The 13,051-nt window shown below is 48.7% G+C and overlaps 1 protein-coding gene across 6 annotated transcripts in view; it reads left to right on the forward strand.

Annotated features, from left to right (window-relative positions):
- klhl5 (kelch-like family member 5) overlaps positions 1–13,051 on the forward strand; it is a 36,736-nt gene that overhangs the window by 6,312 nt on the left and 17,373 nt on the right. For 2 of the 6 annotated variants that reach the window (XM_040187285.2, XM_078080061.1), the window contains exon 1: positions 9,964–10,647. The exons of 3 other annotated variants lie outside the window; for them this stretch is intronic. In XM_040187285.2, the coding sequence (XP_040043219.2) occupies positions 10,058–10,647 (590 nt within the window). In that variant the 5' untranslated portion in view covers positions 9,964–10,057. Of the gene's footprint in view, positions 1–7,264; positions 8,881–9,963; positions 10,648–13,051 lie in introns of those variants that run through there. One more of the 6 variants, XM_078080062.1, reaches the window with a different exon arrangement.

Genomic DNA, 13,051 nt, shown 5'->3' on the forward strand with positions numbered 1-13,051 from the left:
ACTCACACGCAGACTTTCAAAACAAAAATACTTTAATAGTCAATATAGCAAAAGCAAAAGGCCAAGGGGCAAAAACGCACACAGGAACCAGGGCAAAAGGGTAGGCAGAAAGTAGGAACATCCAGGACATTCGACAATGACGTGACAGGAGACACACACGACTTAAATACACTAGGGAGGTGCAGGTGATTGGACACAGGTGGAAACAATCAGACAATCACAGGGGATGACAGGACAAGGCAGGAAGTGAAGTTACCCGGGGAGACAAGAAGCAGGAAACTACAAAATAAAACAGGAAAAAAAACCACACCGTGACAGTATGTAATAATATAGCACCTGTCCAAACAAAGTTACAAAGTGCTTAACAATACGCAGAAGAGTGGTCACGCTAAATAGTTAGATTAGTCTCATCTCTACACTCTACATACAGTCAAATTGGAATGACTCATTTCTCTAATAGCCCACAAAGGAATTGGCATTGCAGTTTTAATATAATCAAAGTTAACACACAATGAATCGGTAATAAGAACTAGAGTGTCCTGAATAACAGCAGCTGTATATTTGTAAATTACTGTGCAGTGAGCTTCTGTAGTAGATAATCCAGGGGGATCATTTCTGTGTGTTTTGCGACTAGTGTTTGGAATAAATCATGTAAAATGGAGATTTATTTGGAAAGCTTTAAGATTTTGTTGGAGTGTTTTTCGAGTACTGTTAATGGAGGTGTGAAGTGTATAGCAAATGATCCGTTGTGATGGAAACAATCATTTAATATTAATATTAAATACAGTATGTAGAAGGAAACCTTTGGTCTTCGACAAGAGACAGTTGGTCAATTGTGAAAATAAAACATTGAGGCATTCATTTTAGACACAAGTGAGGAATTGATCCAGAATTGATTGAGTATTTACTGGCTGACTAATTGATTTAAGATTGGGACCCGGGGGTCTGGAATTGGTCGGCGACATTTTCAGGAGCAGAAGTTGTCCTTATTGTACTACGTCTGATTGCTATTATAATATTCATTGACTGTCACTAATTTGATTTCTCCATCCCCATTCCATTATTTCTGCGTTCCTCTGTTGCCTCAGAGTTTTATGGATTAATGTAGGCGGGGGGGGGTGGGGGGTGACCTTCCTCCATAGCGACCGGTCAGAGAGCCGGCTGGACAGAGTGCCGCCTCATCCAAAGACAAAAAACGCCTCTTAGGTCTCTTTCACACAATCAGCAGAGTGGCCAACAGGATACAGTAAGTGTGCGTGTGTGCGCTTGAGCGTCACACTCGGGGATAAAGTTTCACCAGCTTATTGAGGTTTGATTGGGGAAAAATTGCTGTTGGTACAAATTCGCCTCATTCCAAATTAAACTTAAAATGCTTTTTTCTTTAGAAAGACATTTGTTTTTAGATCACACCCCGGCCATATTGGTCATCTATTTAACAGAATACTAAATATATATATATATATATCAAAAACAAATCATGTTTCATTACTGTAAACCAAAACATGAAGTGTGCTTACGTAAAAAGTAATGTCACCTGCAGAGTTTAGCATCAAGGGAGGTGTGTGTCTTTTCGCAGTCAGGGATGTAAGATGGCTCAATCAAATGCAAAGGATTTTATTTGAATTCCTCCTGCTTTACACCTCTCAAAGATTCTGTTTCAGTAGGGAACACATCACTGACACATATTTTGGTCAAAATACCACAAGGAGCATTATTAACTGCATCCTTTTCAGCCTTCAGACGTCACTATGTTAGAGCTGTTGGCTGTCATGTACCTGTCACCTTTTAAAGAATTGGCTAAGTCATGTATCTATTATAGTGCATGCCAATGGAATTGATGTAAATACATTTAAAAAGCCACAAACAACAAACCTGGTCACAAACCAACACTAAGTAGATTTATGGAATGTCAGCATCGGCGAGAGGTGTTCAGGACGCCAAAATGATGTGACAGAAAGGACTCATATATTTCATATTAACCATATTAACCATATAACCATATTAAAGCGTGTGTTTCTGAGGAGAACAAACCCACGGAAGGCACCCGGCCCAGACAACATCTCGGGGCGTGCCCTCAGGTCCTGCTCAGCGGGGCTGGCTGATGTGCTTGCTGATATTTACAACCCGCCACTAGCACTAGCTCATGTGCCCACCTGCTTTAAGGCTACCAGCATTGTGCCCCTCCCAAATAAAAACACTGTGACATGCCTGAATGACTATCGTCCTGTTGCACTCACCCCAATAGTGATAAAGTGTTTCGAAGGATGATCCCAGGCACAGTGGACCCGCTGCAGTTTGGCCAGAACTGGTCTACTGACAATGCAGTGCAATGCAGGCAAGGACACCTCTGCAAGACTCCTCTTCATAGACTTCCGCTTTCAATGCAGTCCCATCCCACACAAACTCTCAGTAAAACTCCTCACTCTGGGTCGAACACCTGCCCTCGGCAACGCGGTGCTGAACTTCCGCTCAGGCAGAACCCAATCAATCAGAGTTGGCCATCGCACCTCCAGCACAAGAACTGTGAGCACAGGGACCCCAGGGCTGTGTTCTGAGCCCCCTGCTGCACACGACTGTGTGGCCTACCAGGAAAACAGCAGTATCAAGTGTGCTGATGATACCACGGTCATTGGAATGATCACTGGTGGAGCCTAGGCAGCGTACAGAAGAGAGGTGGAGGAGCTTGTGGCCTGGTGTCAAAATAACAATCAAACAAAATCAAACAACCAAGGAAGAAGAAGCTGCAGCACACACCTCTTTACATTGGTGAGACTGAGGTGGAACGGGTGAAAACCTTTAAATTCCTGGGAGCTCACATCAGTGAGGACCTCACCTAGTCTCACAACACACTGCAGATCACTAAAAAGGCCCAGCACTTCCTAAGAAGGCTGATGGAATTTGGTATGCAGACCAAACAATTCTCAGCAACTTCTACAGAGGTACAGTGAAGAGCGTCCTTACCGCATCAACCCTGTGTGGTGGACACTCCACTGCCCAGGACAGGAGGGCCCTCCTGCGTGTGATGAAAGCAGCACAGTCCATCGCAGGAGCAGCCTTCCCCTCGCCTCAGGACATTTACTCCACCAGGGTCACCAGGAGAGCCCGGAATATCATCAAGGACAAAACACCCCCCCAGCACAGGGTCCACTGCCATCAAGCAGAAGCTACATACACACACACACACACACACACACACACCGCTGCTGCGACTTCATGTCACCAATTCTGACATTCAATATTGGCAAAAATGCATGGAGCACTTTAGCGTATGACGCATGCACATTGGGGTCTTTGGTGTATATATATATATTTATTTCTTTTTACTCTATTTTCTTATTATTTTTACACATGACAATTAATATCTTGAATCTTGAGCAATGAGACAAGACAACAATAATTAGAGTGGATGTAGCTCAAGCTGTCCCTCGCCGTTGTAAAGTTTATGAGGGACTGCCACACTAAGTTATACGGTCATCATTGCTGTTCATTTGGTTCTTTTATGGATACCACAGTTTCCTTGACCTATCACGGTTTCAGAACACAGTATCGAGGGCCCAACTGTACAAACATCCCTCTCTAAGTACGAGTGCCTCTGTCAGTAGTATGCAAGCCAGGGGCTGCGATAGGCTTGTGGCAGCAGGGCAGAGTAAATTATTAAGCCCCTCTCTTTATTTGGCCTCTTTCTCTTTCCCCCTCTATAGCGGTCTCTTCCTCCCTTGTGTTTTGCACTTCCTCTCCTCCCTCAACACCCAGCCCATTTAGAAAGAGAGTGAACAGGAAAAGAAAACCCAGCTGTGGAAAAAAAAATCTATAAAATAACACAGAGACAAATGTGGTTTGTGTAGATGGACAGAAATGGAAGAAAAAAAATGGCAGTAGGGAAATGGGGAAAATTAGCAATGGAGCATTAGAGAGCAGAGATGGAGAGATGGAGGGAGGGAATTGCTCAGCCACGTTGTTCTCCTCCACCTACCCTGCATGGAGGAGCAAACACGCTTGCTTTATACCTCAGAATACCTCAGGCTTCATGCGTGTGTTTACAGTTGATGCATTTCTTTGGAAACAAAACCATAGAGACCAGTTGTGTTCCGCTGTTACAGCAGGGAGGAGAGCAGGGAGGAGAGCAGGGAGGGAAGCAGGGAGGAGAGCAGGGAGGGAAGCAGGGAGGAGAGCAGGGAGGGAAGCAGGGAGGAGAGCAGGGAGGAGAGCAGGGAGGGAAGCAGGGAGGAGAGCAGGGAGGGAAGCAGGGAGGAGAGCAGGGAGGGAAGCAGGGAGGAGAGCAGGGAGGAGAGCAGGGAGGGAAGCAGGGAGGAGAGCAGGGAGGGAAGCAGGGAGGAGAGCAGGGAGGGAAGCAGGGAGGAGAGCAGGGAGGGAAGCAGGGAGGAGAGCAGGGAGGGAAGCAGGGAGGAGAGCAGGGAGGGGAGCAGGGAGGAAAGCAGGGAGGAGAGCAGGGAGGGAAGCAGGGAGGAGAGCAGGGAGGAGAGCAGGGAGGGAAGCAGGGAGGAGAGCAGGGAGGGAAGCAGGGAGGAGAGCAGGGAGGGAAGCAGGGAGGAGAGCAGGGAGGGAAGCAGGGAGGAGAGCAGGGAGGGGAGCAGGGAGGAAAGCAGGGAGGAGAGCAGGGAGGGAAGCAGGGAGGAGAGCAGGGAGGAGAGCAGGGAGGGAAGCAGGGAGGAGAGCAGGGAGGAGAGCAGGGAGGGAAGCAAGGAGGAGAGCAGGGAGGGAAGCAGGGAGGAGAGCAGGGAGGAGAGCAGGGAGGACACCGAGGAGGGGAGCCAGTTATTGACTAAGAAATATTTGGGAAAGAAAAGAGTTGTTTTCGTGTCCATCAATAATTCACAATGTGTATTATTTCCTGTAGCGTGCAACTGCAACCTTCATGCCTCGGCAATTTTACCATCAGCCAACAACCTGCCCCGTGCATTTCTGCGCACAAACACACACAAACACACATGGGAGGATTAGAGATTGTTTGCATCAGTTTGGACAAAATGAGTGGGTTGGTTTTTAATGTTCTTTTTCTACATCTGTTGCTGTTTTGAATCTACCAGCACCTACTTAGCATAACTGTACACAGCTGTTCCATAAGATAGAAGTGAGTTAGCCTTCTGTCGCTCCCTCCTCCTCGTCATGACTTTGTGGTTTAAAGCTGCGCAGGTTGTATTTTCAAATGATTGAAGTAAACTAATTGCTATGGCCAATGGGAAAGGCGTCGTTCTACTGATAAACCCACAGGGAACTAGCATTGTTTTCTTGTAGTACTCTTATAGCAAAGGTAGCTGTTTTCAGTGAAAATACCCTGATAAACCCCAATAGACCCACAAGTACCAAACGGCACAGAGACCAGATTTATTCCAACACGGCAGAGCCGTGAAAAGAGGTGTAGACCAAACCGTAGCTGCAAGGAAATCAAACATTTGACATAGATTAATAAATATGGCCAAAAAACATGATAAAATAAAAAGTTTAAAAAAAAGTGAGGTAGTGAGTTTTGTTAAGTGAGATATAAGTTAAAATAATATGAAATACAACAAACATACAACGTACAAAATAGTTTGGGGAACTGACAGTGGAGCTGATATGAGAGCTTTGATTGGACTGGATGACAGCCAGTAGCTTTGTTCCCCTGTATCATCCTCCTCCGCCTCTTCGTGCTCTGGGGTTGCTAAACAGATGCACAGCTCGACAAATGTGGTTAAATTTGGCAGTTTGCATCCTTGATCCCTCCTCCTCGCTTTTTCCTCTCAGGCAATTAGAGGAACCAGAGCTACCAAGCTATTAGTGTGTATTTGTCTTTGTGTGAACACAGGTGTTGTGCTTTGAGGCAAAAGGGATGAACACAGCAGCGAGCACGGATCAAAGTAATCGGACCGCTTGGTTTGAGCCTTGTGTGCGTATACATGGGGTTGTGTGTGTGTGTCAGGGTGGGTACATCTAGAAACATCTATTTCTCACTATTTGTTGAATAGAACATGGCAGTAGAAGTGTGTCAAAGTCTCGGTGCAGACGGAGCGAGGTGGAAGGTTTCTGCTCCGAATATAAGACGGAATTTCCTCCCCACCCAAGCTACTATATCCGCTCAGAAAGGACCCTCTTCTAGTCACACACAAGACACACCTAATTAACGCAGTAGATCTGGAAGGGAGAAGGAGAAAGGGAGAACGAGAGAACAGGGGTAAAGGAGGGGGGAAGTGGAGGACATTAGTAAAGGGGCCGAGGAGGTTGTCACAGGATGTGAGCCAAAGAAAGCAAAGTAAAGGACGCATCAAAGCAATGGACTAGTCGCTCAATCTCACTTTGTGACAAAGGGAAATGGACTCTACCGTCTTCTGACCGCTCAAAACACTTTACACTCCATGTTATCATTCGCTTAGCGACACACATTGACACACCGATGGTAGAGGCTCCCATGCAAGGTGCCACCTCCCCGTTTAATCCGACGGCGATGGGGAGTATTTGGGGTCCTTGCCAACGGACATTTTAACAAGCCAACTGGAGGAGATCAAATCCTAGAGAGTGCGATAGTTCATAAGGGGCCGAAATAATGTTACCTTGCTTCCTTTCTGCATCTGTGTTGATTTTGCATCCAATAACTGGCTCTGCTATTGGCTGATTTGATGGAGATACGAGGGAAATTACCACATGAGGACCCACATTAACATAACGCATTACCGTGCCTCTTTCTCCTCAACAATTTCAACCATGAATCCAGATCTTGACCAAACTGCCTTCACAAGGTCCCGCCCGTCTCTCCACACAGACCTTTTGTATCCACAGGAACCGGCATGCTTCAGAGGACAACATTTTGTCCCATTTCCTTCGGGTTAATAGTTAGTGGCCAAGATGAGGGGAACAGCCATATTGTCCCAATTTAAGAAGAACATCGTGGTCTAAAATGAAAATGGTCCCCACAGAGATAGACTTGCAAGAACACGCACACAGTTAGAAGCACGCTCAAAACGTTGGTTTCCTTCCTCCCTGCAAGCGGCGCGGCCAATGTTAAATATATTTTCTGCTCGATAACATTGAATCGTGTGCCTCCAAATCAACTGAATTGCAATCAAACGCTCCCCGTCGTTCTCATTCGTTTGGGAGGAGCCGGCCTGTCGATGTGAAGAGGTAATTATTTGCTTGGCCGGTCTGAGTCTCAAGGACGGACTCGCCTGCAGCGTCAGTGCCGACCAGCGCTGCTGTTACAGAACGGAAACAAGCATGTGTGTGTGTGTGTGTGTGTGTGTCCTTTTGTCTGTGTGAAGAAGAGGGGACTGTGACTTCAATGAAAGTGTGTCCTCGTCATGTTATGTATATGCATGCAGAATGTAGATGAGTTCTGTGTGTGTGTGGGCGGGCATATGCCAATGTTTGCAGGAGCATATATGGAGCAATGGCTCGATCTACCCCGAGGTAATCGCAGCCCCACCATTACGTGCACACACAAACACACACATTGCCTTGTGTGTCACCGTGTAGTAAAGGGAAGGGGAGCAGGAAATGGAGATTGTGGAGAAACGTGGAAAGGAGGCCGGGTGCGGCTGGGCGGGTGAGGATCAAAGGACGGGAGAGAAGGTTTCGAAACAGAGGCCAGTGGGGGAAGAAAAGACAGGAAGGGAGAATACAGGAAATAAAGAGCGAGGGAGATGAGATGAGCTGATCATCACAGGCATGCCAGATAGATAATGCTTCACTTTCTGGCCCTATAAAATCCTTTTTACGACAGCTCCTGCCAGACGGCTGCTACGTATTTTTATTCGGCTCGAGATCTGCACGTGTGAGTGTTTGGATGCTCATAGCGTCAAAACTGTCTGCACGCATGCTTGAATGCACACAAATTACGATTATCAAGTGTGAAGTGTGAACTGAATTCCTTGATGTTATATCGTGAGTGTGTGTGTGTGTGTGTGTGTGTGTGTGTGTGTGTGTGTGTGTGTGTGTGTGTGTGCAGCTATAAAGCTGTGCCTTTGAGTGATGGCCTTGCACTACCGCCGCCAGGAGACCAATAACAGTATAGCGGCTCAAGGAGGCTCCCGCCAAGTGACCAATGATTAGATCCAACTGAAGGAGACCAGCGCCCAATGCCCCCCCAGTCGAAAAACGCTGCCCCGTGCCCACCCTCCTCCCAGGAACAGGGGGGTGTTTCCATTCAGGGGGCGTTGCAGAGACGCATGGGTTTACTCTTCTGTGACTCTTTATTAGTTCTTTGCTCCAACAATACTGCTGCTTGCTTGTTGTGCCTCCATGCAGACTTGTCGTGTGTGTTTGTGTGTGTGTGTGTGTGTGTGTGTTTATTGACTGGGGTTATTGATCTGACAGAGCATCCGGGTGGTCTCAGCGCTACGGCATCCTGACGCTGAAGAAGAGCCCCTTGTTCCTCAGAATCTGGCAAACAAAAGCGTAAAAGATGTAATATCGCCCATTTCCATCTGCACGCTTCAGTTGTTTGGTCGCGGCGTAAAACGAGTCCCCGCGTGCCGTCGGCTTGTAGGCTACGGGGGCCAGTTCACGAGCAACGCATCTCCTGTCTGTGTAATCCGCAAACGGCCCTCGGCCGTTTGACTTATCGATTTGTAGATTGCCGCTCCTGAAGCATCCCTCCCCTCCTGTTTGATGGGACTCCGTGGAGAAACACAGCGTAATCGCCAGTCGTGCCTCGGGGGGGGGGGGGGGGGGGCCCGTCGCAGGGGCCCTCGAAGGTCTTACTGGGAGAGGTGAGGAGGGCTCCGGCCGGCTGTTCTGCCCGATTGGAGCCCGGGTGGGCTTCTGCGTGGAGGACGGCTCCCTCGAGACCAGCGGCCAAATGACCGGCGTGTCTATGAATAGCTGCTGCGTTGCAGATGGATGGACGAGATGGGAGGAGAAGGAACCGAAGGAGAGGAAGTGTAATGGGTGAGTAAATGGTTTGTGGGGAAGCCAAGAAGGGAATAATTTCCTTTTCAAGAAGGCTTAAGTCCCCCACTGTGGTGATTGGGAGCCGGGCTGGCTGTTTTTCTGTCTTCACGCAGCTCATGCTGTCAGGTTTCTGAACAACGTGACGTTGTTAGGGGGGCAACAAGACTTACGCAGAAGTTGGAAGTGGGGCAGATAAAGAGGACAAGGAGGCTTTTATGAGTCTACACACGACAACCGGGATCCAGCCTTTGATGGGGGGACATGTGACCTAATCCCCTCTCCAATACAGGACTTGATCCAAACCCCCAAAATGGAGTCATTGAAAATAATTGAAAAAAAATGGCTGTTGATTTTTCCCACACGATTCACACGATCAGAGTTGATTATAGTGATATTTGATAGATCTGTTAAAAACTTTTGTCTGAAGAAAATACTAAAATTTCTACTAAAACTAAAGGACACTCAATTTACAAATATATGGAGAGAAAAAAAAACCTTCACTTTGGATGAACTGGATGCACAGAATGTTTGAGATTAATTTCATTAATCACGAATCGTTTTGGGCCAAATAACTCAAATATTCACTTGTTCCATTCTTAGTTCCAAGAAAACAATACATTTGAAGTCGGACTTTAAATTGTGAGAAAGAAATTTTCTCACATTTTAAATGCTTGCTTTCAGCTCCTATAAAAAAAACAACCAGGCTCTCGCACAGAGAAATGTCTCCCCGAGTCCCGAGCTGCCAAACCACTGGTTCCATCTCTCTAACAGCCTGTTATGGATTGATTGTCTGGCCTGTTGATTGAAGATGATGATGATGATGATGATGATGATGATGATGATGATGATGATCATGCCTCTCTGCTGCATGAGGCCTGTGGCTTGCACTGGCAGAAATGTCACATTCATTTTTCCCCGTGGCAAATGTTTGTGGTTCGGTTTGTGCATGAAGGCGCGCTTTGGCACAGACGTTCTCTCTCTCTCTCTCTCTCTCTCTCTGTCTCTCTCTCTCTCTCTCTCTCTCTCTCTCTCTCTCTCTCTCTCTCTCTCTCTCTCTCTCTCTCTCTGTGCACAGAGGTGCGCTTGCTGCGCGGCAGTGTGCCGGTTTAACGGCGGAGCTGCACGGGCTCTTTCACGCCATTTCCTCGTGCCGAGCCCCCCCCCATCCCCCGGGATGTCGAGCAGCGGCTCGGGCTCTTCCTCGCGGAAGGAGTTCGACGTGAAGCAGATCCTCAGGATCCGATGGAGGTGGTTCGGTCACCCCGCGGTGCCTCCGCCTCACTCCCCGCCGGCGGGAGACTACTTCGCCGGGCGGAGAGCGCGCGGCAGCTCCGGGGACGGGGCATCGGCCGGCGGCTGCAGCGACCCCGATTCCGCCAGCGCGACCCCCGGCCCCGCGGGGCACTGCGGGCTGGTGGCCAGCGGCAGCGCCGGGTCGAACCTCTGTAACGGAAGCGGCAGAAAGTTTGCCGATCCGGCGGGCGAGCGGGGCGGAGCGGGGGGAGCGACGGGGGGCTCCTGCACCCGCTCCGTCAGTCAGCCCGAGTGCAGGAGCCCCGCCGCCGCGGCGCTCACCTGGGTCTCCCCGCCGCCTTGCCGTCGTTCCCGACCCGCGTCGGGCATGGAGCCCCCCGGCGGGGGTCCGCTCCCCCAGCTGGTCCCCGAGCCAGCGGCTCATGTCGGGGACGGAGAGGAGGCGGCGGCGGCACCGGCCGCGTCGGGCACCGACGACCACCAGCAGGAAACCGACTCCAGCTCGTGCAGGTAGTACGCGTAGGCGGGGGTTGTGGTTGGGTTGGGTCGCGACCCTGCAGCCCAGACTAAAAGTTCAAGTCCAAGATACCGAACAAAGTCAGGGGGACGTGCAGAACGCACCCAATCGCGTTTGACGGCGGGGTGATTGTAGGGGAAGCTGGGACAGTTACAGACAAGGGGACTTAAAGTAATTAGCACATTTTTCTGTCACTTTACACTGGCGGGTGTAAACTGTAAATGCTCTCATTAATAAAGCTATATGTGGGATTTACTAAGAAATGGCCTCGTCGGTCCAGATGTGCACGGCCACTGATTAGAATACACGCAGACAGACAATGACGGTTTGAGGACATTTGGGGCGGAATGTGGTCCACTGATTTCTCGACCTCCTAATGAGGCTCCTTTTCCCAGACTGCGGGTAAAGGAGGAGAACATGGGACGTTCAAATGAACAATAGAAGTCCGTGGCTGAGCCCCGCGTGCCGCCACGTACTGACACGTGACATTTATATTGTTTTGTCTTTTTAGCTTTGGCTCACGTTCCTCACTGCTCATGTAATGTAATAATGTAACGCTCATGTGCATGTTCGCGTGGTCATGTGTGGATGGAGTGCACAGATGTGGTGAATCCAGCTGTTGGGATGTGGAATATTGTTTATTTAACGGTTGCCGTGGATACAGTGAAACAATTAGGCCATCATAAGTCCCTCCCACTCCCAGGGCTATGTTTTTTATTGTGATGAGGTATTGAATAGGATGAAGTAAAGGCTGTGTGTGTGTGTGTGTGTGTGTGTGTGTGTGTGTGTGTCTGTTTGTGCGTACATGTTTACTACGCTGGCATAATGATGCATCTGAAAGCCTCCAATTATTCTCTTGTGTTCCCCAGAGCATGTCAGTGATTCCCATTGTAGGACACGCGCGTGCACACACTCACATTTTTCAAAAACAGCTTCACGTCGGAGCCAAAAAATCAATTAACGTCTGATGCGCTTTCATTCAACGCCCCATTTTCATCTCAAATGTCAGATTGTGCGTGCATGCAGGAGAGAAATGTGTTTTAAAGACATATCCATTGTTATGCAAGACTCAATTTCACATATTCATAGATTATGGGAGTCCAGAAGTGCTCACACAGAAAATTACTCCTGCTTAATGGCGATGCACACACACACACACACACACACACACACACACACACACACACACACACACACAGCAGACTCAATATCATAGGCCAAAATGAAATTATGATGTAACCTGGAGTGTGTATTGTGCATGTATGCAGTCTCAGCCTGAATATGTTAAGGTTGCCATACCAACACAGAGATTGAGGCTGCAGCGTGCATGTATGTTGCTTGCAGTATGCAGTCCATCCCCTCCCTCCGTGAGCCCCTGCATGTGTACAGTATGATACTCCAAGAACACGAGTGGCCGACTCCCAAGTGGTGTCAGAGGAAACGACGCCTGCTGAATCCCAGAGTGGCTGAAAGGCTCCACTCCGCCGATCCACGCCTTTTCTCCTTTTAGTCTCTCACCCCAGCCCCCTTTTAATCCTGGTGTGCCTCCTCTCTCTCTCTCTCCCCCACATGTGAGCAGGCCGGCCCTGTGGTGGCTGTGTGATCGCGTCGTATATCAGCCTCACGGAGGCAACTTTCATTTGCATTAGCCGTTAGCCTTCAGGCTAATCAGGCTGGATAGTTCATCACATGGGAGTGTGCGTGAGCGGGGGCAGGGAGAAAGGGATTGAATGAAAGTGGTGTGCGCGTCCTTGCCTGGTGCAGCGGGTTAAAAAAATCTGGCTGCATGGTGTTGATTTGCCCCAGACACACTCTGTCTGTCTCCCCCCTCTCTCTCTCTCTCTCTGTGTCTGTGTTGAGTGCCTGCCAGGCTCAATTAAGGGAACTGGAAGGCAACGTTCCCCGGCTTCAAAGTCCTCCTCTCTGGCAGTATTTAGCCGGGGCATTTGTCCACACACACACATACGCACACACAAGAGCATAGAAAGCGAGCCTTCAGGGATAGAGACAGAGATAAAGACAGAGGCAAAGACGGGTGATGTGGTGGAACGAGGTGAGTGAGTGATGGATGAGATTAGATACACGAGTGCGGATGGGAGACGTATGAAGAGGAGCGGAGGACACAGGCCGAAGGGAAGATGACCCCTGTTGTAGCGCATCAGCTGCATACACGCAAACAAGACTGGATACGCAAATACACACGCTGAAGGCCGTGTTCACCTTTGTTCAGCGCTGTCTGACAGTGTTTTATTACCCTGGTAAAACGAGTGCCTTTTCTAAAGATGAGTAGACTGAAAACGGAAAACCTTTTTATGTTGCCCAAAAATGGATGGACACACTTGAGATACTCGAAGAACGATATCCGATTAATAATCCTGTTAAAGACCATTTGCAATC

This window comes from Gasterosteus aculeatus, chromosome 9 (genome assembly GCF_964276395.1).
Source record: "Gasterosteus aculeatus chromosome 9, fGasAcu3.hap1.1, whole genome shotgun sequence".
NCBI classification, from domain to species: domain Eukaryota; kingdom Metazoa; phylum Chordata; class Actinopteri; order Perciformes; family Gasterosteidae; genus Gasterosteus; species Gasterosteus aculeatus.